Genomic DNA, 25,729 nt, shown 5'->3' on the forward strand with positions numbered 1-25,729 from the left:
ATACTTCCTCGGAATTTGGATTTTAAGCGGGATGTGTCCTGCTGTGCCCCACCTCAGTACCTTATCATCATTATCATCATTACAGCCTATCACAGTTCACTGCTGGACATAGGCCTCCACAAGTTTACGCCAAAAATGGCGTGAACTCATGTGTTTTGCCCATAGTCACCACGCTGGGCAGGCGGGTTGGTGACCGCAGGGCTGGCTTTGTCGCACCGAAGACGCTGCTGCCCGTCTTCGGCCTGTGTATTTCAAAGCCAGCAGTTGGATGGTTATCCCGCCACCGGTCAGCTTTTTAAGTTCCAAGGTGGTAGTGGAACTGTGTTATCCCTTAGTCGCCTCTTACGACACCCACGGGAACCAGACCGAAGACGGGCAGCAGCGTCTTCGCTGCGACAAAGCCATTACTGCGGTCACCAACCCGCCTGCCCAGCGTGGTGACTATGGGCAAAACACATGAGTTCACGTTTAGTTTTGGCGTAAACTTGTGGAGGCCTATGTCCAGCAGTGGACTGTATAGGCTGTAATGATGATAGCCATCACAAGCACTGACGCCAAGCGCGGTACAGGAAGGCCGCCGCCTGGGCTACATGTCCATGGGCGTGCCGCTAGTGGCGGGGTCGCCGGTGCGGCACGAGGCGGGCTCGCTGGCGCTGGAGGTGACCGCCTACCAGCCGCCCTGGAAGGCGCTGTCGGACTTCGCGCTGCACGCCGACCTCGACCGCGCCCCGCAGCACACCGCGGCCTTCCAGCAGCTCGTCAATCAGGTACACATACAAATATCCTCTCGACAAGTCAGCCGTTTATTTCACCATAAGGTGACACCCGTTTAACGAACGTCAAAAAAATTTACATTTCAAAAATAATAAAAGAGTCATGGTAGCAAATTAACTAGCAATCCCAAAATGAGGGGGGGTCGAAAATTTTATGACGTCACATTTTAAAATAGAATATATCTATAGTTATTTCAATACGCCGCAATAATTTAATATAGACGCCGAGTTGGCGCAGCGGTCACAGCCATGGATTGTACCTGTTGCGCTGGCGGTTGCGGGTTCGATTCCCGCACATGACAAACATTTGTATTGGCCATACAGGTGTTTGCCGTGGTCTGGGTGTTTGTGCAGTCCTTGTGGGTCTCCCCACCGTGCCTCGGAGAGCACATTAAGCAGTCGGTCCCGGTTGTTATCATGTACACCTGATAGCGATCGTTACTCATAGTAGGGAATATATCCGCCAACCCGCATTGGAGCAGCGTGGTGGATTATGCTCTGATCCTTTTCCTACATGGGGAAAGAGGCCTATGCCCAGTAGTGGGATATTACAGGCTGAACCGATAGTTATTTCAATGTAAATAAAAATAATATAGTGTTAAAACAAGAAAAAATTAAACAAAAACCCGCATTCGCTTTCAGTCTGTAATATCCCGCTGTTGGGCATAGACCTCTTTCTCCATGTAGGAGAAGCGTGTATCATGGATACTAGGTGTAATGTGATCCCTCTCGTGAGAATTATGTTTAAAATGTAGCCTAGTAAACCTAACAGTTTACAAAACATTTTATAATAAATATCTAATCGATTTTGTAAGCATATAATGTAGCTAATAATCTTCTAAATTATTTTCTTTGTGGTAAGAGATAATATGTTAAGGAATAAAAGTTATGGAAAACATTTTGGCGCGTATATGCCTTGCAATGTCGTATCCAGGTTAATAATATTAACCTACACTACTATATTATACTACACTACTATATTATACTACACTACTATATTATACTACTATATTATAGTTCATTAGGTAGGTACAGTGAAATGAGTAGATTTAAATACATACCTTTTTGTATCACAAAATTAATCTTTACTATTGTATAGACAAATAAATAAAATTGGAGTGTCTGTTTGCAATATTAAAATAACCGCTTTTTTCTCTGAACCGCTTTTATCTCTGAAACGACTGGACTGATTTAAACGGGACTTTCTCTGGCAGATAGCTGATGTAATAAGGTGTAACTTAGGCTACTTTTATTTTAGAAATTTATTTATTTTATAACTCTGCGAACTGAAAAATAACTTTTTTGTTAAACTGCACGCGTACGAAGTCGCAGGCTTAGCTAGTTTCGAAATAAAAACACTATAGAACAAAAACTTTTCTGGTGTTATCAAGCAATTTATAATTTAATTAACTGTGAGAATTAAGGTAAATTATCTCAAAATGACAAAATAAGTAACGGTCATTATCCAGAACATTTGATAATTGATAACAATCAAGTGATCTTGTCTAAGACGAGTTTCCTTCAAAACGTTCCAATTTAACAAAGTGATTAACGCGTTTTTGTTACCTCATAACGACTTCCTTTGCTAATAATCTTGGAGGTGTGAAATTTTTTAATTTATGTGTGATATAGATCATACAAATAAGTGAATTAATGTCATTGTACGCAATGTCTAGAAAACTCAGTGTCAGTGACCTTAATCTCAAATCCAACCTTAATTTGTTATTCCACTAGTAATTTATTTTTGTTGTGGATTTAATAAACGAACTACATTTTGGATCATACATTTACATTTTGGATCTAACGAATCAAATTGAACTGTACATAAACAGCATACTGATGATCAAAGACTCCTCCATGTAGCCTAACTTCCACTCTATTCAACAGTGGGTTTACGAAAAAATTCTCTGCCTAGAGCTTTTTAATGAAAACAACTGACGACTCAGTGCAAGACTGATCCGAGGCACGGCTTCAAGGCATCCAAACCAAAAACAAACGCCTGTAGAAATAATAAAAAAAATATCTGTTTTTATTGCGCTTAGAATCCTGACTAAGTGGAGAAGGATATTTAACCCTAATTTATAATATACATTGACTTAATTACATACAACAACGGTGTAGTGGTGTAAGTAGTCGCCTAAAATACCGATTTATTTCTTTCCGGTTTGAATGTATGTCCTTGTGGATCTCCCCACCGCATTTCGAAGAGCACGTTAAGTAACAGGCTGAATGCTAATTAGATTAAATAATTTACTTCTTTTTTTCATTTCAGATGCACGGTTACGACATACCCTCGCTTCCACCGCCTCGACCAGCTCACGGTGGCGAAGACAACTACGTCACTTACCTCGAAAGTGACGACAGCCTGCCCCCCTCCCCCTAGTGCCGTCTCACCTAACCCCCCATGTTCGAGGGAGACAGATACAGACATTTCTAACGTCTACCAAGTAAATACAGCTATAATCAGCGAATACAATGCTGTCTCATCTAATATACGATATTAGAAAGGGACAGTTATAGACTTTTATTATTAACAATTTAGGAACAATTCTCGACATATAATAATATTCAAGTGATATGAGACTTTATTACTATAAATGCCTCGATATCGCCTTACGATAATCGTATGATAAGTATTTCTGGTTCTTTATGACGTATTATTAAAAAAGTCCGATCATTTCTTTATACAACATATTTAAATATTGGTTTAAAAAATATATATTTTTGGGTATGTTAACACCATATAGATTTCGATAGGACTTGAGTTACCTTAACTGATTATTGAATAAGGGTTTTTGCTATTTGAAAATTGTGTTTCAAAGTGTGATTCAAGGGTCAGTGCAAAATATTGTAATATATAGTGTAAGATTGACTTGTCAGGTAACAGTAACATAATCACGATTTTAAACCTAAATGAAATAAACGTCGTCACCCTAATTTGTTAATCTTTCAACTTCATTTTTTAACCCCTCCCCTGATTTTGTTTTTTCTGATGTACGAGTAGTTGTGTCAGATTAAAAGTCTTCAAATCTTACAGATAATGTTTAAATAAGTAAAGGTGACTTTTACTTTGGACCTTTTGGAGTTTACTCCTTCAGAATCGATTTTTGTATCCCGGTATGAAAAAAATATGAGGAGTAAAAGGAGGTTACGCTCTTGTGCGCCATCTATCGGATGATGAGATGGCCTTACGATGTTTTCCAATAACGCCATAACGCGTTATTTGATTCGTTTATTTACCATTTGATATGGTATTAATCTTTTTCTTAGACTAGTAAGCCTTTTTTGTGCCTATTTAGACAGTCGATCTGTAGGAGTAAACTCCAGTCGTGCGACGGAGTTGACACACACAATTTTATTTATTAACTGTATGATAATAAAAATAACCGCTAAAATTAGCGGTTATGTTTTATGCGTTGTTTTATTCTCACTATCTGCATAAAATTTGGTTACTACTTTTTAGTAAGGGTACTTAAAAAAGGGGAAATCCCGTATCAGTATTAGGACCACCTTCTATTTTATGACATAAAAGATTTCTGTTCACTATCTTTATTTTGTAATTTCATTGTATTCTATGGGGTAGTATCAGTAAGTTCTTCTCCATTTTTATCTATTTTAAAGTTTTTTGTCTCTCTCTTTTCCGTACTACTCTTAATCTTCTCATATCATTTTCAACATAACGTCTAAAATTTGATTATTACAAAAGCCTTTTTTAATCCAAAAGTGAACTTGGCAGATTAACACATTGAACTGTCGACAACTTTCATAACATTTTTTTTTTCATTAAATAATGAACTAAAATTTTTGTAAACAAACAAAATTATCATTTAATTTACTATTTTTAAGTTTTTATTTTTCTATATAAATACTTATAAATCGTACTTAAACAATATTTTAATTAGAATTATTTAACGTTTACAATTTATGTGATGTTTACCACTAATTTATAGTAACTTAAAAATGTATTTAATTTTGTATTTAATAACGCCTTTCATTCACTGAGATCTTTTAGTGTTGTATATAAATTTCGTGTAAATAAAGTGTATAAACTTAGATATAACTTACATTTACCTGCAGACTATTATATAAGCGTATTTTAAATGAGATAAACGTTTATGCTAATGCACAAAACACAACCCTTTATTCAAACCGCATTTGTAAATCCATAGATTTTTTTTTTAATTTTTTACTTTTATTTTTCACAACAAGGTATTAAAAAGAATGTTATTGTGTAAAATTCAAGTGTCTCTTATTTCATACTCACGTGATCAAAAAAAGGGTGTTGTACTAATCTTGGATAGAGATTACCAGATGTTTAATTTATTCTGTAGTTTAAACTATACACTTCTTAGATTTTGAGCATAATATTAATAAAACATTGAGTACCTAAATATATATTGTCTATTATTTCGCGTATTTCCTTTAGTAAACTTGTGTTGAAGTAAAAAATACATAAAAAGTAATACCTACTTATCTATAATCTATAATCTATAATATCTATAAAAGCGAAAGGTCACTCACTCATCACGAAATCTCCGAAACTATAACACCTAAAAACTTGAAATTTGGCAGGTAGGCTCCTATAGGACGTAGACATCCGCTAAGAACGGATTTTACGAAACTCGGCCCCTAAGGGGGTAAAACGGGGGTTGCAAGTTTGTATGAAAGTCCTATATTTTTGAAGTAAGAGACTTGAAATTTAAAATTGTTGCTCTATAGATGATGAGAAGGTGTCCAAATAATGTATCTTTAGAAATCAACTACCTTTTGGGGTTAAATAGGGGGATGGTAGGTTGACTCACTCATCACGAAATCTCCGAAACTATGACACCTATAAACTTGAAATTTGGCAGAAAGGGTCTTTATAGGGTGTAGACATCCGTTAAGAATGGATTTTACGAAATTCGACCCCTAAAAAACGGTGGTTGGAAGTTTGTGTGAAAGTCCCATGTTTTTGAAGTAAGAGACTTGAAATTTAAAATGATGATATGGCCTTATAGATGATGAGAAGGTGTCCAAATAATGTTTCTTTAGAAATCAACTCCCTTTTAGGGTTAAAACGGGGGATGGTAGGTTGACTCACTCATCACGAAATCTCCGAAACTATAACAGCTACAAACTTGAAATTTAGTAGGTAGGTTCATTATAGGGCTTAAACATTCGCTAATAACGGGTTTTATGAAATTCGACCCCTAAGGGGATAAAACTGGGGTCGGAAGTTTGTATGAAAGTATTGTATTTTTGAAGTAAGAGACTTGAAATTTAAAATATATGCTCTATAGATGGTGAGGAGGTGTCCAAATAATACATCGTAATCTATATATATTAAAGAGAAAGTTCACTAACTCACTCATCACGAGAACTCAAAAACTGCTAGATGGTCAATCCATCCAGGTTGGACAAAGATAAAATTTGGCGGGGAGGTAGATTATAGTTAGCAGACATTCGTTAAAAACGGATTTTACGATATTCCACCGCTAAGGGGGTTTAATTGGGGTTGATAGTTTGTATGAAACATATACAGCAGCTATAAGTTCGCCTGATAGGTTATTTATACTGCAGCCTGAAAATAAAACTAAAAATGTGGTGTATAGAGGTTTTATAAAAATAACTAAATATTAAATTATACTAAATTGTGCCTTTTAAAAAGTTACTCAGTCTAATAAGCATTTCAAGTGACTGAAATAAAAAAATAATTTGCGTTAAACATCTTAATAGTAATGCATATCTTCATAACCACGCGGACGTAATCGCGGGCAACAGTTAGTGTATTAAAAAACAAAGTCCCCAAAAGTGTATGTAATCGATTCGCTCAAAATCTACGGAACGCATTTTCATGCGATTTCACCATTGGAGAGAGGGCTCCACCACTAGCAAGAGGAAGGTTTACGGAACGGCTAAGCCGATTCTGATGAGTTTCACTGGAAGTTTGCCGGGAAAACTTTGTGACACACTAATTTCAACGCGGGCGAAGCCGCGGGCATAGCTAGTAACACGATAAATGCCTGACGATATGAATACATGATGTAATAAAACCTGTTGCAAAAGTGTAAATAAATAAATAAATAAATGCATCACGATGAAATTTTGTGTCGAGGAAACCTGAAACACTCAAACGCTTAGTTCAAGAAAGCCTTTTGTCTAAAACGGGAATAACATAAGCAATTGCAAGTGCAACGACCAATTTTTGAATTTGGAGAGGGATCGAACCCGCAATCGTCAGCGCAACGGCCACAAACAATGCTGTGATCATTGCGCCAACGCGTCGCGGGCCTGCTGGGCTACATTAATTTAAGATAATTATCAAATAGCTAGTAATTATACAACGCCATATTATTTGATTCAATAACCTTCAATGCTGTTAAAATGTTATAATAATGTTAATATATTTAAATAAAATAAAAAAATGTGTTTAAAATTTATTATTATCTATAATTTATATTTTATTTATCAATTTTCTTATCTCTTTTAGTTAAATTAATTGAAGTATTTGCAAAATGGTTTTTTCTTAACAATTTACATTAATATTACTTAATTTAAATGAAATACGCACTACTTTGACCTTGAAAAATTAAATAAAATTAACAATTACTAACAATAAACAATTAATTAAAATATGAGATGAAGTTAACAATATCAAGTTAAAGTCAAAATAATTTAGTGCTACCAGCTTGCAATAATATGTCTTTATCTAAATTTTTCTTCTGTAATTATAACAACATTTTTATTACATGTTTATAAATTTATTTTTATAATATAAATATATATTCGGTTTGTAAAAATAAAACTTATATATTCATGAATTTTTTAAGAGTATTTTGAAGGCTGGCGATCTTCTTTTGCAAATGACACTAGCTAAGAAAATATGTCAATGTCATAGCCATAGGTCATACAGATACGTCAGATACTCATAGTCAAAGAGTCATAGTTTTCTGTAAGTATTACTATACTCTGTGGTCATAGTCATAGTACTACGTCAAGTGGGTGATGGTAGTTGTTTTTCACTTTCGAAATTTATTTTTCGTTACTCTCAAATAAATTATAAAAAGCGTTATATTACGTATAATTGTAACAAAAAGCAATCAATTACTGTGATGCGTATTTGCAATAATATTTACGTAAATAATTATAATCGGTAAAGCAAAAATGTCATCGGTAAGTTAATAAAACTATAATTATTTTTTTAAATACGTAGGTATATGTCGTCGGTAACTTTTCGCTATTATAAAGTAAATAAGTTATAATATATAATTGTATTCACTTTAGAGCTAATATCTTAGGAAATTCTACAAAATAGCGGATTAGTTTATCTTTATTACATATTGATACAGTAATCGATTTACACAACATATAATTTTTATGGAATAGAGCAATGTTCTAATAAGAAATTTAAGTAACACCGTTTATTGATTACTTGAGTTACTGAAGTAAATGATTTTATACTAAAATATGTCACTTTAATGGCTCAACAGTGAAGCAGTCACCAATGACTTGAAAAATTAAGGAAATGTTTCTTCGAAATTAAATTACAACAAAATAAATAACACTGCACTTAGTTAGTTCTTATAGAGTATATAAATTTTGTTATATGTTTCTTTCAAATTATGTATACTAATAAATTTTTATTGTTTGCACTAACTGCAGTAGTGTGCTTAATATTTACAGAGACAAAAACAAACATATCCTCGTCTCCCGACCATTGGAGTTAATGATCACGAAGAAAAACCATCGCATCGGGTTAATATTTCAATAACTAATTAGCAATGCATGCTTTTTATAATTAATTTAATCAGCAAGAACACTATAATAATATTGGACCTATATTTTATTTATGATCCTTACATAATACTCATTGATTTACAGATGCATGATGCATGGTAGCATGATTAGGATAGGCTTAATGTTAGATAATATAGCTATTATAATGGTAAAATAAATCATTTAAATTCATTCCATTTCACATTATTATAGATGATGATGCTATTATACCCTCATTTTTTGTAACTAAAGACAGTATTAATACTAACCAATATTAGAAAAGTAAAAGAAAAGTCACTGAAAGTTTTCCAACTGTTCTCAAATAGTTCACTTAACTAATTTTAGTTGTCCTAGGTATCACATTTACATTATAATGTCTGTGAATAAGGAACAACAAAAAATCTATTATATAAAAATATTTGCCTTAATACCCTCAACTGACTTTATAATCATGGCATAAAATATTTGATTTTTTTTTTGCTTTAGCAACATTGAAACATTAACTAACAATAAGCTAAAGCAAAATTTAAAAATTGACAAATATTTGTCATCATTTCCTCCGAGTCAATTTTATAAATATCCTTTATTATATTAGAAACTTGTAAAGCTTAGAAAAAAATTGTAATTATCAAGGGTGAACTTATGAATGTTACCGTGGAACTATAAGAGAATGTCGGTGATATTAATATATTTTTTTTACCATTAGAAAGCATAATCAAATCACAGATTATGACACTAAGTAGTAAGTAGTAATAAGCAGCAAGATATTTTAAAAAGCATAATCAAATCACAGACTCATGGCACTAAGTAGTAAGTAGTAATAAGCAGCTAGATATTTTAAATTATTCAGAAATTGAAGACAGCTTTATTTTAGGCATACACTGCTTACAGATACAATATTTAAAAAAAAAATCAATGTCACTAATCAAGAAAGGCAGTAATTTTAATAAGAAATATATAAAAAAAAATTTAAAAAAAAATTGTGCAATTCACACGGCACAAGTGAAACTTCTAAAAAGTCGTAGGAAGCTAGCGCCATGCATACCGCGTCGCTTACGCATTTTGAGCAGTAATATTTTCTATCTCATTCTCTCCTATACATTTATGTGTTTCTTTATCGTTACTCTTTCATTTTCGTTTCATAGAGTTTCAAATTACAATGATTCTAAAGGGGCGTTCATAAAATACGTGAGATGTTTAGGGGGGGAGGGGGGGTCGCGTCATACTCATCTAATCTTACGTTGGAGAGAAATCGGCTCATATCACGCAATTTTTTTCTGATTGAAATAAAAAATATATATACTATTTTGGTTCATTTAAACCAGATTGTACATGCTTAAGATTTAATCTTAAGCGTAATCGTAATAGGATTAAGATCATTCGCTAATTCGTTCGAAAGAAAATAATTTCTTTCATACTTCGACGTTACTACTACTACTTCGACGTTACTACTACTACTTCGACGTTACTACTACTACTTCGACGTTACTACTACTACTTCGACGTTACTACTACTACTTCGACGTTACTACTACTACTTCGACGTTACTACTACTACTTCGACGTTACTACTACTACTTCGACGTTACTACTACTACTTCGACGTTACTACTACTACTTCGACGTTACTACTACTACTTCGACGTTACTCCTACTACTGACTGTCAAACCACCATATTTGTTTTAGTTTGTCAAAGCACAAAGCATTTTTTTTTTACAATAACAATCCAACGCGTTTACGTAAGAAACCCACATTTTGAAAAATTTCACGTGAGAATGGGGGATGGGGGAGGGGGTTGAATAAAATCTCACGAAATGGGGGGGGGGGGGACAGAAAATTTAAAAAAACACCTCACGTAATTTATGGAAAAGTCTCTAAAGAAGTCTCACTTCAAAAATGCCTTCTCATCACACAGTACGAAACAACCCCATTATTTCAATAGTTTTTAGTGTTCAACTTTAGTAGATTTATAAATAAAATAATACTAAAAAATGAATACAAATACATCTACAAACCATAATTATTTTGTAGGTGCCGAGTCCATATATAATATTATTGTTTGTCTTCTATCTTCTGCTTTTGTTCTTAACTAAAGCGATTGAAGACGATCTGCCGAGTGTTGTTCAGGAAAAGGATATATCAAAGGATGTGAGTATATTACTCTAAACTGTTCAATACATATTATCAAACATAGTCCCTCGACATGTCTAGAAAAAGAGGGTTTTACTTATCTGTAGATGAAAAAAAAATTTTTAATGAAAAAAAAATTAACAATTTATTTGTTGCCAAAATAAAATAATTCACTAGAAGAGGCATAATAAAATAGATTATTAGAAAATTATTTATTATTATTATTATATATTATTTATTAATAGAAAATAGATTTATCCATTTCATAATAAATCTATTTTCGATACAAAACAATAACTTTAATTTTACAAAACTTTTAATTTTTATCAATAGCTTTAACGTTACACTCGATAACAATATTTCAATAAATACAAATTCTAACATACTTCAACAATAGTAATGTTAGTCAGAATGTAGTTAGACGACTTGAATAAGAATAAAAATGGATGTAGCGCGACCGTCTGATAGACATCGCGCCAAACATGGAAGCATCGTTCCTTTTTCGTAAAATCGAACGATATATGAACATTTCGTCTCATATTTCGCGTTATATGTTGTGACAAATAAGTTTAAACACGAAATTTACAATGTAATATCGCGCTAATACAATTTATGAAATAAAGTAGACTCGTAGAATCGTATTTTTGACATGGGAAAGGGTCCGCCAACACATATAGGTATAATAAACTAGCATTCCACCCCGGCTTCGTACGTGGATTTAACAACAATTTTAAAATCATTTTTTCTCCCAAATTAAAAATATAATAATAATATAGCCTATGACACGCTCAGATAGTGTAGCTTCCCAACAGTGAAAGAATTTTTCAAATCGCTTCAGTAGTTTCGGAGCCTATTCAATGCAAATCAACGATCAAATTTTTCACTTTATAATATTAGTATCGAAAATAAATAAATAAATAAACTGAGGTAGGGAAATATCCTGCTCCAAAATCTGGAACAGCCTGACCGAGGAAGTATCTCGACCTTACAGAATATCACATTTACATAATACTGCCCTCAAATTGTGTTGTGTTCCTGTGATGAGTATAGAGAGCTCCAGGACAGGGTCGGGGATAAGGTCGGCAACGCGCTTGCGACACTTCTGGTGGTGCAGACGTCTATAAGCTACGGTAATCGCTTACCATTAGGTGAGCCGTACGCTTGTTTGCCGACTTAGTTGTATATATAAAAAACAACTAAAAGAAATTAACAAAACAATCGTGGATATCATTTGTAACAAAACAAGGTGTCTCAACATAATATGACACAAAATCACTATCCCATACAGAGCTGTTTTTCAGACACACCCATCTCCTTAAGGTTGCGTTAGGACGTTTACCTCTGTACACTGAAATATTCTAAAATCGTATAATTGCATGATGAAGACAATACATTGTCGCAACAGTCACAAGAATATACTGGTAATGCTGACCGCGAGTTCATTTGCCGTTGATGGCAAACATTTACTTACACTACTTATGGTCCGTTGAAGCACCCGAAAAGGTTGGTGAAACGAGGGGGCAGATTGATAGTGAGTCTCGCTAGACTATAAGTACTTCAGATTTTACCGAAAAAACAGTTGTTCGTCAGTGGCAAAATATACATTTTGAAAAATGTTTTCTCATCGCTAAAAGGTTAACAACCACTGGTGTAGCTCATACAAGTGTTTTGCAATCATTTCAGGATTCTAATACATTTAGTGAGGCAACCGCCAGGAAATACCTCCATCGTATACTTGGTGATAAGCCTAGAGTGGCGGGAACTGAGTACCATCTTGAAAAAACGAAAGATATAAAAGACATGGTTGATGAAATTGCGAGTAAAGCCAATTTGCCGGTTAGAACTGATTGGCAGTTTGCTTCTGGTAAGTAAAATCAGTTTTACAAATGTCTGATTATCAATTCTAAGGGATAGCACAGTTCCACTACCACCTTGGAACTTAAAAAGCCGACCGATGGCGGGATAACCATATAATTGCTGGCTTTGAAATTCACAGACCTAAGAGGGGCAGCAGCGTCTTCGGTGCGACAAAGCCAGTCCTGCGGTCTCCAACCTGCCTGCCCAGCGTGGTGACTATGGGCAAAACACTTGAGTTCACGCCATTTTCGGCGTGAACTTGCGGAGGCCTATGTCCAGCAGTGGACTGTGGTAGGCTGAAATGATGAACTTTCTTTTATTTATTTTTTTATTTTTTTGTGTGTGTGTGTAATCTTATGGCGAAATTTTAATTTCATTTCGAAATCAGAGACATTTAATAGCAATCGCTACTCGTTTACGTTGCTCCACTGCAGGCTGGCGGATATATTCCCTACTATGAGTAACGATCGCTATCAGGTATTTATGATAGCACCCGGGACAGACGGCCAAAACAGACATCCAAACCAGGAATAAATATTTCTATAAATACAAATATCGGTGTTTCAGATGTCTATTCGCACCCCCTAGCACCACCAGAGCGGTTGTTAAATTATTGGGAAGACTCATCATAAACATATTACTACATTAAATTATTTTGCAGGCGACTACTGGCTGGCATTCAATTCGCCTCACGTGAACATATACCATAACATATCCAACATTATCGCAGTACTGGAGGGCGACAGCGGCTTTCCCAACGGAACCATTGGGACCTCCCTGCTTGTCAACTGCCATTATGACTCAGTACCATTTGCTATGGGTAAGAATTAACTGTGTAGTATATGATTCTAGTATAGATAAGCCCGATCCCTGTCCATACTAATATTATAAATTTGAAGAGTGTATTTGTTTGAACGTGTTGCTCTTTGGAACTACTGAACTACAAAACAAATATAATAATATAAACTACATAATATAATCTTTCCTCTCCTCAATATTAGCTGTGCTCCACAGACACGTTAACCTGCGCTAATTTGGGGAAAAAATGTACTAAAATATTATACAGCCTTAAGGCCTTCATTAGTCTATTCAACAGTAAAATAAAATGTGTGTGTCAGCTCTGACGCACGACTGTACTTTACTCCTTCAGATCGACTGTCTAAATAGACACAAAAGTCTTACTAGTCTATGAAAAAGATACCATATCAAATGGTTAATAAACGAATCAAATAAAGCCATCTATCGATAGATGGCGTTGTTAGAAAACGTCGTCGTCTATCGGAATCCTATTGGGTTAGAGCCGATAGATGGCGTTCCGAAAAACGTAAATTCGTTCAGTCACATCACACATCATCATCATTTTTTTTTTTTGAATTCGAACTAGTAGTTCCTGAGATTAGCGCGCTTAAACAAACTTTCAGCTTTAAACTGTTAGTATAGATATAAGAAAATATTTATATTTATAATAATTATTATTTAAAATACGCATTCTAGGAGCCTCAGATAACGGAGTATTCTGTTCAGCGATGGCAGAAATATTATCAAAGTTGTCTAGAAGGAAAGAAAAACTCAAACACAATGTCGTTTTTCTATTTAATGGCGCTGAAGAAAGTCCGTTAATGGTGTGTATAATTATATAAAGGATTTTGTAGTAAAGATCAACCCGACTGGGGTAGTACCTCGACCTTACATGAGATAAGTTACACAGTTAAATAATACTGCTTTCAAGCAGTATTGTATTCCTGTGGTGAGTAAGGTGACCAGAGCTCTTGGAGGGATCTGGGGATATTGTCTTGCGATGCTTCTGGTGTTGCAGGCATCTATAAGCTACGGTAGTCGCTTACCATCAGGTGAGCGTACGCTTGTTTGCCGACCTAGTTATATAAAAAAAGTATATAATGACATAAAACTTCCTGAAATTCCCTCTCACAAATCCCTATACAATACTTAGTAATTATTTTTAATTACGGTTAGTAGGTAAGACCCTTATTAGCATTGGAAAATTATATTTTATATTTCAACCGTTTTCAACTTTACATATTGTCAAGGTATAATGAAGAGAGGCCATCACACAAATTTAATTTTTTTAGCGTGACAGATGGCGCTGTACTGAAGATTGAATAATTAATTTACCACAGATTACAACATGAATAACTAGATTATTTTTACCATTAATTACTGTAAAAAAAAACAAGCAGATAGTAGTTTCGTTTAACCAATGCAAAATATACTAGCAGACCCCGCAAACGTAGTTTTGTCATATATGTTATAAGCACCTTACTCCCCCATTTTTACTTAAGAGTATGAAAAATAGATGTTAACCGATTCTCAGACCTACCCGACATGCACATAAAATTTTATAAAACTCGGTCCAGCCATTTCGGAGGAGTATTGTTACTAACATTGTCACACGAGAATTTTATATACAAGATATTAATAATATATATATTATTATTATTAATTATTATGTTTCAGGCCAGTCACGGTTTCCTTCAACACCCGTGGTCTAAGGGAGTTATGAACGTCATTAATTTAGATTCAGCCGGCATGAACGGGAAACCAAGTCTCTTTCAGGTATGTTAGTATGGAAATAATTTTTTTTTATGAAGCAAAACTTCTTTACGCTCGCATGAATTTCGGACTAAGCTGGTAAATGCGTGATGAGAGCGTTACGAAAAGTGTGATCGGGTGAGGCGAACGTGACTTGAAAGTGATAGGTGATATAAGGTAGTGAAGATAGATAGAGACTTACATTTCCTAATTTTTACTTCAGCTAAGGGTTGGGGGGAGGGGTCTAAAATTTTTTCTGACATCACTTTTAAATAGAATATTTCTAATTGTTAGTTCAATGTAAATAAAAATAATATAGTGTAAAACAAGAAATAAAAAAAATCAAACAAACCCGACTGTGACAAAAAAATTAGTACATCACTTTGTCCTTTAGAGGGTGCCACATTCAATTTTATGTGACAACATACCTGTAAGCAGCGAACAATTAAGTCGCTTCTAATGATACCTCACTTGTCTAAATATGACAAGTCAGGAGATATGAGGGAACAGACGAAGATACATACAATACATAGACTGCTAAAATTATTACAAAATATGTGACGTCACACTAGGTAGTGGTCACATAAATGTGACCATCTGTGACAAGGAAGGAAGGGGTCAAAAAATTGTGAAATTTTCATGACGTAATTTATGGATGGTAAAAAAGGTATATATAATTATACTACTGTTATAGGTGACAGACCCTCGTGTCCTAGAGATGTACAAGAAATCAGCTCGGAGACCAAACGCTCAAGGTGTGGGTGAAGTACTCTTTGCTTCGGGGATCATACCCTCGGACACGGATTTTAGGATTTTCAGGGACTTCGGTGCTATAAATGGTAAGATACATTTCCTTTAGAATCTTAAAGGCCAGGAACATGTGCTGATAAAGTCTTAGATGAAATTATCCGATGGGTAATAATTGTGTCTAATAGTTAAAGTTTGTATTTTTTTTCTGTTTCACAATCATAGATGACTTTGTCTATGGTTTAATTTTTTTCGCTACCCATAAATTGACCTTGTAGTTTGAAAAAACGAGTTCACTTTAGACCACACGACTGAAGTAAAACGTCTGCACAATAACTCTGCACTATGTCTTAGATAAACGAAACGTTACTGGCTATGAGAGGAAGAGAGAAAGAAAATATGTGCTCGCACCTCTCTCTTGCTCCATTCGCCTAGCCTGATCACACTTTTCGTAACGCTCTCGTCACGCGTTCATCAGCTTACTCCCAAAGTCAAACGTGTTTAAAGAAGTTTTACTTCAAAAAGTTGTAGTTTCATTTTGACTGATTTTGACATTGAATGTATCCTTACGTTTCTCGTTATTTTGTATGTACAGCGGATTACAGATTTAAAATTGTTGTCAAATTAATATGTACGATTTTATTTTTGTGTTACCCACACATTGGGAATTCTAAACATTTTTGAATATCATATCAAAAATTGACCGCTCCAGCGGGGTTCGACACGGTCAGTCGGAGACGCGGGTTCGAACCCCGCTGGGGCGGTCAATTTTTGATATGATATTCAAAAAAATGTTGTCAAATTGTTTACAATGTATGCAACTGTTTGTGCCTAAATAAATTAAAAATACATTAACAGGTGTGGACATAGCGTTCATAAAGGGCGGTAACGTGTATCACACTAGGAACGACAAAGCCGATTTCATACAAGAGGGGGTCATACAAAACGCTGGGGATATGCTATTGGGGCTGATAAGAGAACTGGCTGATAGTGATATATTGGAGACTAAGGTATGGAAACTTATATTTACGTTATTTTTTATTAGGGCTTATAGGGAAATGTAAGGCTGAAGTAAATTTATAGGCACATATCATGAACGGTGACCTTGAAGCTGGGTAAGAAAGAATTTTGTGTCTCTTTAATGGTAAGCAACGAGGCTTAGAAGTGTGGTAATCATTTTGTGGTATAATCGGTCTGTTGCGATACTTGAAGGTTGAAAGGTCATTCATAAGATTCATTAAAATGCTAGGGTCATCCATTATTTTTTTAAGTAAAACTTCTTTACGTACGTATGACTTGGGGAGTAAGCTGGTGAATGCGTGACGAGAGCGTTACGAAAAGTGTGATCGGGTGAGGCGAACGGAGAAGAAAGAGATGCGAGCACACGTTTTCTTTCTCTCTTTCTCTCATAGTCAGTTACGTTTCGTATATCTAAGAGACAGTACAGGCCTATTGTGCAGAAGATTTACTTCAGTCATTTGGTCTAGGGATAAAAAGTTGCTTAAAAACATCACGTGACAAATGGACGACCCTTTCTTTATCTTTAAATTAGAAAACTTTTCATTAAAAATTTCAAAGATTTTTTTTGTCGTTGTGCCTCGGTTAGCACTCGAAGGCAATTCTTCACCTGTATATGTTGAAAAGCCTGTACATCACCGTAACATTTAGAGGTTATTTTATTTCCAAAATTTATATGTAGAGACATCTATCGCGCGACATACGAACTACGTAACTAAAAACTGACGGATCCTACATCGCGATATCAAAGATATCAGAACGATTAAGTATTTATACAAGAACCCAACAACTACCGTTGAGGCAGTCCACCAGACATAACACCCGTCTGGTCGGAGGATCCTCTTTGTGAGGGTAGATGAGGAACTCAACACCCCGTTCCTCACACCCCCAAATATTTTAAGGCTTTCTTTCTTCCAGGAGCCACAATCAACGTTTGTCTACTATGACTACATAGGATTGTTTCTGGTGACATATTCCAGAAATACCGCCCTTATTGTAGATGTGCTTGTCGGAATTTTGGGCGTGTCAAGCGTCTTGTATTTCCTGTGGATGTTTGGGCTCAGTGAGTTATTTATTATATTTCTGAGACTAAAATTGACTATTTGTTGATTTATTAAAAAAAATTTAAATTACAAATGTGGCAACAAGCAACAGTCCAATTGATGGTAAGCGGTTACCGTAGCCTATAGATCCGAAAGCTCGTTACCGACCCTACCCCTATTCCCCCCCCCCCCCCCAAGGAGCTCTGGTCACCTTACTCACCAACAGGAACACAATACTGCTTGAAAGCAGCATTATTTAGCTGTGATCTTCTGTAAGGTCGAGGTACTACCCCAGTCGGGCTGCTCCAGATATTGAGGAATATATTTGCTGTGTCCCACCTAAAATAAATAGTGCAATATAAAATATGTACGTTTCAGGGAGGTCATCGGTAATGGGTCTACTGTGGTCTACAATGGGGAGATTATTCACAGTGACTGCCGGTCTGCTGGTAGTCCTATTCCTCACTTCCATCATGATCCTCACCACCACACAGATGAGGTAACTCTTACAGCACTCCTTAAATAAATGAAAAAACCAACTGCCTTCAATTTACATAGACAAGTCACACACTTGGGACATATTTAGAAATAAAAATAAAGTGTATTCTTAGCTATTTTCATCCCTTATATTAACCTATTCAACATAATATAATAATAATAATAATAAATACTCTTTATTGTACACCACAAAGAAACATTACAACAAAAGTGATACATGAAAAGAAAGATGTACAAGGCGGTCTTATCGCTAAGAGCGATTTCTTCCAGACAACCTTTGGGCATAGGACATAGCGATATACTTTAATATTAAACCTGAAGAGTTTCAAAGAGAGAAATAAATAAAGATAGAAAGCAAAGATTTTATATTTGATCCCAATTTAAAACAGTTGATGTTTATGTTGATAAACACGGGCTGTTTTCCGCAACTCGACGTCTTAATGTGCCTATTTTGCGTAACTGGCTGTGGACACTATTCGTGCCAGCCCAGCTCCTAAAAGAAGCCTAGTAGACCCTTCACGTTAGGGGCTGTCTGTAACATCTAAATTGTGACAGTGCTTGTTAAAAAAGATTTTAGAAATTAAGAAGTGGCAGCTACAAATATTTAAATCCATTGATTCAGACCAGTAAAACCTAAACAACTAAACCCCAATGTAATATAACCCCGTCCACTAATGCAGATACCTGTCGGCTCAGTGGATGGTGCTGCCGCTGTACGTCCTCCCACACCTCGTGACCGCGGTCTACGCGGCACATTTATACGACGGCTGGCTGGCCAGGAAGGTGATTATTCTGTTATTAATAACTGAGGAACTGCGGAGACTCTTGTCGGTTCCTCTCTGCAGAATCTACGTTCCGAATCGGTGGTAGCTTTACTTAAAACTATATATACTTATAATTATATACTTTTAATTTGTTTAATGACGATTCGAAGGTGCTTTTGAGGCCTATTTGAGTAGAGCCATTTTGATTTCTGATATATATCAGGGTAACATTTACAAATATGATGGTTTGGGGGCGGTGTGGTACGGGTTGTAAAGTTCCTCATCCACCATTTAAAAGGGAGGATCCTCCCACCAGACGGCTGTTGTGTCTGGTGGGCTTGGCCAACGCTTGTTGTCGGGTTCTTGTATATATATGTTCATGGCTATCGTGACATGATAATATAACTTTTGACTGATGAGTCGCTCGCTTCAGCCTGTAATATCTCACTACTGGGCATAGGCCTCTTTCCCCATGTAGGAGAAGGATCAGAGCTTAATCCACCACGCTGCTCCAATACGATTTGGCGCATATATTCCCTACTATGAGTAACGATCGCTATCAGGTGTACATGATAACAACTGGGACCGAGCAAAGACGGCACAAACACCCAGACCACAGTAAACACCTCTATGGCCAACACAAATGTTTGTCATGTGCAGGGATCGAACCCGCAACCGCCAGCGCAACAGGCACAATCCATGGCTGTGATTTTTTATTTTAGAAATAGGTTAAAAATTATGTTACGACTTGTTCTCAGGCCAATCTAAGCCGTTCTATCCGAACGTCCCAAGCTATGTCGGCCACGCGGCTTCTGCTGTCTGTCTCACTACTAGCGCTGTGTTGTGTCCCGGCCCTGGCTAATATTCGCTACATAATCACAGTACCTCTTCTATCGATGTCGGTTACAAGTTTTATCTCTGTAACTCTCGTGAGATACGGCAACATGAAAGGTAAGATTAAATAAAGAGCTCGTAATATCCATTTGTAAATTCTTGTGTCTTGTTTTTGTCGACAATTTGAAACTAATATATATTTCCAGCATGGCAACACTTGCTGCTAGAGGTGGTGCTGGCGACACCGGCCGCTATGTTCGGTCTGTCTCTTTCTCTCCGCCTGATACCGTTTCTGATACCTATAATGGGTCGCTCAGCTGCTGACAACCCGGACTATGTCATCGCTATCGTGACTACTGGGCTGACCATTGTGACCTTTTGTGTGGTGGTAAGTGGCGACAGATACCGTTATTATATGTACGATGTACGAAAGGTAAACCTGACTTTTTCGAAACCTACACACACGTGCACATACACATACACTCAAACGAACACACCCATACACATCGAGAGGTCAGGGGTTTTTTGTGGGTATGGGAATTTAGAGACTTACCAACGTTCGAGTCCCACATATCCTGGCGTTAAAGAATTGACTGAAGAAAAGACCGAGCATGTAATTTTACATAGACAACAAAATCATGCCAAGAACACATAACTGCGTTCCTAAATCTCACAGAAAAAAAGAGAAACACATTCAGAAATGCATGTGTTCTGCTGACTTTAAAAGAATTTTTTTCCAACAATAAAAAAAATATTGTAATTTCAGTCGGGAATCGAACTGCTGTTCTCTCGGCGTCGCCTGCGGGCTGTGCTGGGCGGTGTGTTCGTCTCGTCCGCTGTGTTCATGGCGATACCTCTCAACCCCTACAGTGGACTGACCACTCAGAGGCATTACTGGTTTGTGAGTACTAACTTATTTGTTAACAGCTGATACGACTGATTCTGTCGTGCGAACTGTCAAACGCTTGAAGTTCAGGTTTTTAAGAATTTTTTTTTATTTTTAACAGAATAAGGAAACCAGGATCTGATGATGGGATCTCAGAGAAATCGAGGGAAACTCTCGAAAATTCGCATAGCTTTTTACTGCGTGTACCGATTTTGATGATTTTTAATTTAATCGAAAGCCGATGTTTACCATGTGGTCACATTTAAATTTCATCGAGATCTGATTACAACTTTTGGAGTGATATTTGATAGTCCGTATTTACTTGACTATTTTTTCGTCAACCTACGTTGTATTACTTGTCGATGTAATTGAAGTCGGTTTTTTTTTCGTTTGCCAGCAAACACAAGTGACAGAGGCTATATTTGGAAAAACCGCGAGCGAAAAGCTAGCTCAGTATAACTTTGTGTACATTGATTCAAGCCATCAATTGTAATTATTTTTAATTGAATATAATTTCTATTTTAAGTAAATTTTGATAAATTTTCACAAAAACTTTTTGCGAAACTCCCGCCCTGTAAGAGGACGAGAGTAAAAAAAAATCGCTCCAATTACAAATATTATATTTTTTACTTTACTCAATATTTATTTTTATTATATGTTTTCTATTTTATATTATTAATATTTTTTATATTAATCAATTATTTAACTTTAATTTAAACTTTTCAATTAAATTTTCAATTTTAATTAATTTTTTATCTTTAGGAGGATGGGGGTACCCATTCTGATATTCACGATGATATTATTTAAAACAAAAATGTTTTGTTTTCAGCATACACAAGTAACCACGTACAACGCAAACCAAACGCCAACAGAAAGTGTGTCGGGCGTCCTCATAACAAGACCGGATCTCTATTCCGTACCACACGCACTAAAAGCCATCAAAGACAGTCCGTATTACGAGAAAGACGGTCGACTGAACAATGAAAGTCTGATAATAAAAGACAGCGACTTGACCGTCATAACTCTAGAGAAATGTGCGACGAGACTTTATTGCGACATGCCGCTGTACAGGACGCGGTTCGAGAAATATAAGTAATTTTATTACTAACGTACTAATAATAGTTATAGTTAGCTGTAGTTTGTGAGTGGGGGGCGTCCATAAAGTATACAAGGGGGTATTGGCCTAGCGTGACGAGACATAAAAAGGGTCATGACATACAGACGGTCAACAGAGTGATCCTATAAGGCAGTGTTTCCCAAAGTGGGCGATAACGCCCCCTTGTGGGCGCTGCAGTACTAAAGGGCGGTAAGAGACCTAGAAAAAAAACGGTGGCGTTGTGTAGAGGCTTGGGGGGCGATTTGTCATTTAATCTATATGAACTCTCGATTACAACTTGTGAACATCGACTAATATTCATTAAAAGATTGCTCAAAGGGGGCACTATAAAATTATTTATTCTCTTAGTGGGCAGTAGATAGATTAAGTTTGGAAACCCCTGCTATAAGGGTTCCGTTTTTTCCTTTTGAGGTACGGAACCCTAAAAAGGGAAGATTGTTTATAAATCTTCCCTTCTTCTACTTGTTAATAACAAAATCAATCAAGAGGGAGGGGGAAATAGCTTCTTTGACGTAATATTTATTCGTGTAAAAGTGTAACTTATTTTTTTAAAGTTCCCTTATTCATTGTGATTTTAACCCCCCTCAAGGACACCTTACTAAATTTCAGGATGAAGATTATCCTGTCCTAATATCGTATAGCGTGTTATGAATTTAAATCTTATCAATTATTTTCAATCATTTAATAGATTTAGCAATGTCTTGCATGAAATTGTGTGTTTACTGTCATAACATATAAAGTTCTAACTTTAATGTTTGTGCTGTTCACAGTGAAGGGTTGATTAATTAAATTACTAATATTTTCTTTATGTTATATAATATTTTTAACGAAATTTTTAATCCCACACAAGACCTAAAAATTGTATTGAGATTGTAATCTCAACCGCATTGATTAATTTAATATTTGTCTCTCTAATTCTATGCGATATTAGCGAAGTCCGAAGCCGTCTCATATAAATTGAATGTACGAAGGAAAGCTTGTACATAATGTTATGTAAATGCCGGAAACAATAAAATTAAACTAAAACTTATCGACCCATTATCAATGTTCGTTTAAAAATATAACATAATTAGCTGACCCCGCAAACGTTGCTTTGCCATATATCTTATTAACCCGCTTAATCCTCCCCCCCTATAACGTAGGGGTATGAAAAATAGATGTTGGCTGATTCTCAGACCTACCCGATATGCTCACAAAATTTTATTAAAATCGGTCGAGCCGTTTCGGAGGAGTTCAATGTTTAACACCATGACACGAGAATTTTATATATTAGATATATGTCATATGTGTATGTATAACATAATATATGTGTATATGATCTTAAATCGCTAAAATGCTGTAAACTTAATCATGAAATATTTTACAAGTGTACAAGTTTTATTTGTTTATATTCTTCAGTACTGAAGATGTTCATTAATCATTAATGGACAGGGTCGTATAGCTTAGTTTCCATTATATTTGTATTTATGTTTTAATACTGTATGTATGTTTTTAGTATAAACAGTCTGTTTGTGAGGATGTCACCTCCGGAACAGTTCGAGCACTCCTTGAAGTTAGTCAACAAGACTTGTACTGACGACACTTGTGTGTTGAACTTCGTGACTAAGAGTAAGAAAAACTTACATACAATCTTGATATATCATTTAATATTTTTATTTTATTCTGTATTCCGTTAGTCAGCTGTTACAGAAATTTTTTTACTTCAAAAATGTGTAGCTATGACTATCAGTTGGCTGTAACCTACCTTAAGCATTAAGTTGCCCACTGTAGGGCAGACGGGTGTTTGTTTGAGTTATGAGATATGTATGTGTATGGGTGCAGTCCTCGTGGGTTTCCCCACCGTGCCTCGGAGAGCACGTTAAGCCGTCGGTTGTTATCATGTACACCTGATAGCGATCGTTACTCATAGTAGGGAATATATCAGCCGCATTGGAGCAGCGTAGTGGATTAAGCTCTGGTCCTTCTACATGGGGATAGAGGCCTATGCTCAGCAGTGGGATATTCCAGGCTGAAGTGTATGTGTTTGCCCGCAGGCCCCGGCTACGAGTCCCTGGCGGTCAGTCCGCGGCCGGCAGTGGGCCTGGCCAACTGGTCGCTATCAGCGCCGCTACAGGAGACGGCCTGGCTGGATGGACGGCCGGTGTTCGTGTTCGTACGGGCGGTCGGTTCATACAGCGAACGTGTGGATCCTCTGGAGTTTAGCTTGACGTTCTCCGTGAGTACATGTCCGTAGCCCTTTGTTTACAACTAGCTCGGCGAGCAAACGACGTCTGTAACATCTAGCTGCCGACCCTATCCCCAATCACCCCAGGAGCCCCGGTCATCTTACTATTACTGAACATCAATCGATCCCGAGCGGGAATCGAACCAGCAAACCGTCGGTATTATAGGCGACTACTCGCACCGCTACACCCGTAATTGCGGAAAAAAAATGTCGATAATTAATATATTACTAAAGACCTTTTAATATAATTGACAAGTTCATGGCAATGGTACGAGTGGTTTGATTCTTACAAACAAAAGTTAATTTAATGCGTGGTTAACGACAACAATGAATGTTTCAAATCCATTTCACACACACACAACGCCCACAGAAGGCCCGCGCCCACTCCGCCGCGCTCGCGGACGTGACCCACCACGCCCACCGCGTGCATCACCCGCCACACTTCACCGACCACTACAAGGCGCTACTCGCCGCCATGCCCGAATACTTCAACGTAGCCACGTTCCTCAGTTTTAGGGACAATTATGTGTTTTAATTTTGAATTCAAACTAAAAAACTGTTTATAAGGACACAAGAATGGAGTTTAAGTTAAGAGCGATTAATGTGATGTTTAAAGATATATTCATACCTTTCTCTCAAGAGACGTTACGCCGCAAGATGTCATTTCAAGGCAGATCGCGTTACTGTTTCACACTATAATATATATATTTAGGGTTCCGTACCTTTAAAGGAAAAAACGGAACCCTTATAGGATCACTGATGTCCGTCTGTCTGCAAGACCCTTTCTCTTAGGAACGTGTGGAGTCTCGGCTCTATTGTCCCTTGGCGCTGTGATCATATAATAAAAATATTTTTAATAATTTTGTTTGTCCGGAACCCTCGGTGCGCAGGTCCGTCTCGCACTTGGCCGGTTTTTTCATACAAGACATATATCGTCTCTTAAGAAGTTATTCAAAAATAATTTGGTAGAGTAGTGACAGGCGAACAAATTAATTATAAAATGGTGTTGTGTGTGGTATATATATGAGTAGATGTATAAACTGGTATACGACGAAGGGCACTGTTTATTTGTGAAAACCACATAAAACCCGTTCAGTACTTTTTGAGTTTATTGCGAACAAACTGTAGTCATTGCGAAGGGACTTTGTTCATTTCATATATTAAAGTGATATGGTTCCCAGCTGTGTCAAAATGTTTGCCATTTAAAGCTGTTTTTTTTTGATAATTTTGTCATGATTGTTTGTTTTAAGAATATATCTTGATTCTCTAGTTCTATTATCTAGCGCTAAAGTATAATATTATAATACTTTATAAAGGCACTAATTTATTCCATTCCTAGTCGTAAAAAGGGTTTTTTTCTTCTTCATTTAAAAGTGTATTAAGATTTGCTTTAAAAATTGTTGTTTGAATTTAAAAGTCGCTAAAAATACGATACTCCATATAATTAATATTATTATTGTTAAAACATGTACTTATTGCTTTTTAATTAATAAATACAAAGTTATTAAATGATATTTTGTAACGTTAAGT

At 36.1% G+C, this 25,729-nt stretch overlaps 2 protein-coding genes across 2 annotated transcripts in view; both read left to right on the top strand.

Moving 5' to 3' along the window:
• The window catches only part of LOC123664753 (insulin gene enhancer protein ISL-1), a 70,417-nt gene extending 67,160 nt beyond the window's left edge, over positions 1 to 3,257 (top strand). Inside the window, exons 9-10 of the mRNA XM_045599241.1 lie at positions 570 to 767; positions 3,046 to 3,257. Of these exons, the coding sequence (XP_045455197.1) occupies positions 570 to 767; positions 3,046 to 3,156 (309 nt within the window). The 3' untranslated portion in view covers positions 3,157 to 3,257. The remainder of the gene's footprint in view (positions 1 to 569; positions 768 to 3,045) is intronic.
• A 7,100-nt stretch (positions 3,258 to 10,357) lies between these two features.
• On the top strand, positions 10,358 to 24,779 carry LOC123664633 (putative endoplasmic reticulum metallopeptidase 1-A). The gene is made up of 18 exons (XM_045599151.1): positions 10,358 to 10,446; positions 10,564 to 10,680; positions 12,346 to 12,526; positions 13,181 to 13,339; positions 14,014 to 14,141; positions 14,995 to 15,093; positions 15,764 to 15,908; positions 16,675 to 16,826; positions 17,752 to 17,896; positions 18,255 to 18,375; positions 19,055 to 19,124; positions 19,867 to 20,089; positions 20,179 to 20,360; positions 20,739 to 20,873; positions 21,688 to 21,950; positions 23,471 to 23,583; positions 24,009 to 24,190; positions 24,570 to 24,779. Exons 1-18 carry the CDS (start codon positions 10,429 to 10,431, stop codon positions 24,732 to 24,734), a joined length of 2,598 nt encoding a protein of 865 aa, XP_045455107.1. The 5' UTR covers positions 10,358 to 10,428; the 3' UTR covers positions 24,735 to 24,779.
• Positions 24,780 to 25,729: the final 950 nt, after the last annotated feature.

The sequence above is a fragment of the Melitaea cinxia genome, chromosome 22, assembly GCF_905220565.1.
Source record: "Melitaea cinxia chromosome 22, ilMelCinx1.1, whole genome shotgun sequence".
Taxonomy (NCBI): Eukaryota; Metazoa; Arthropoda; class Insecta; order Lepidoptera; family Nymphalidae; genus Melitaea; species Melitaea cinxia.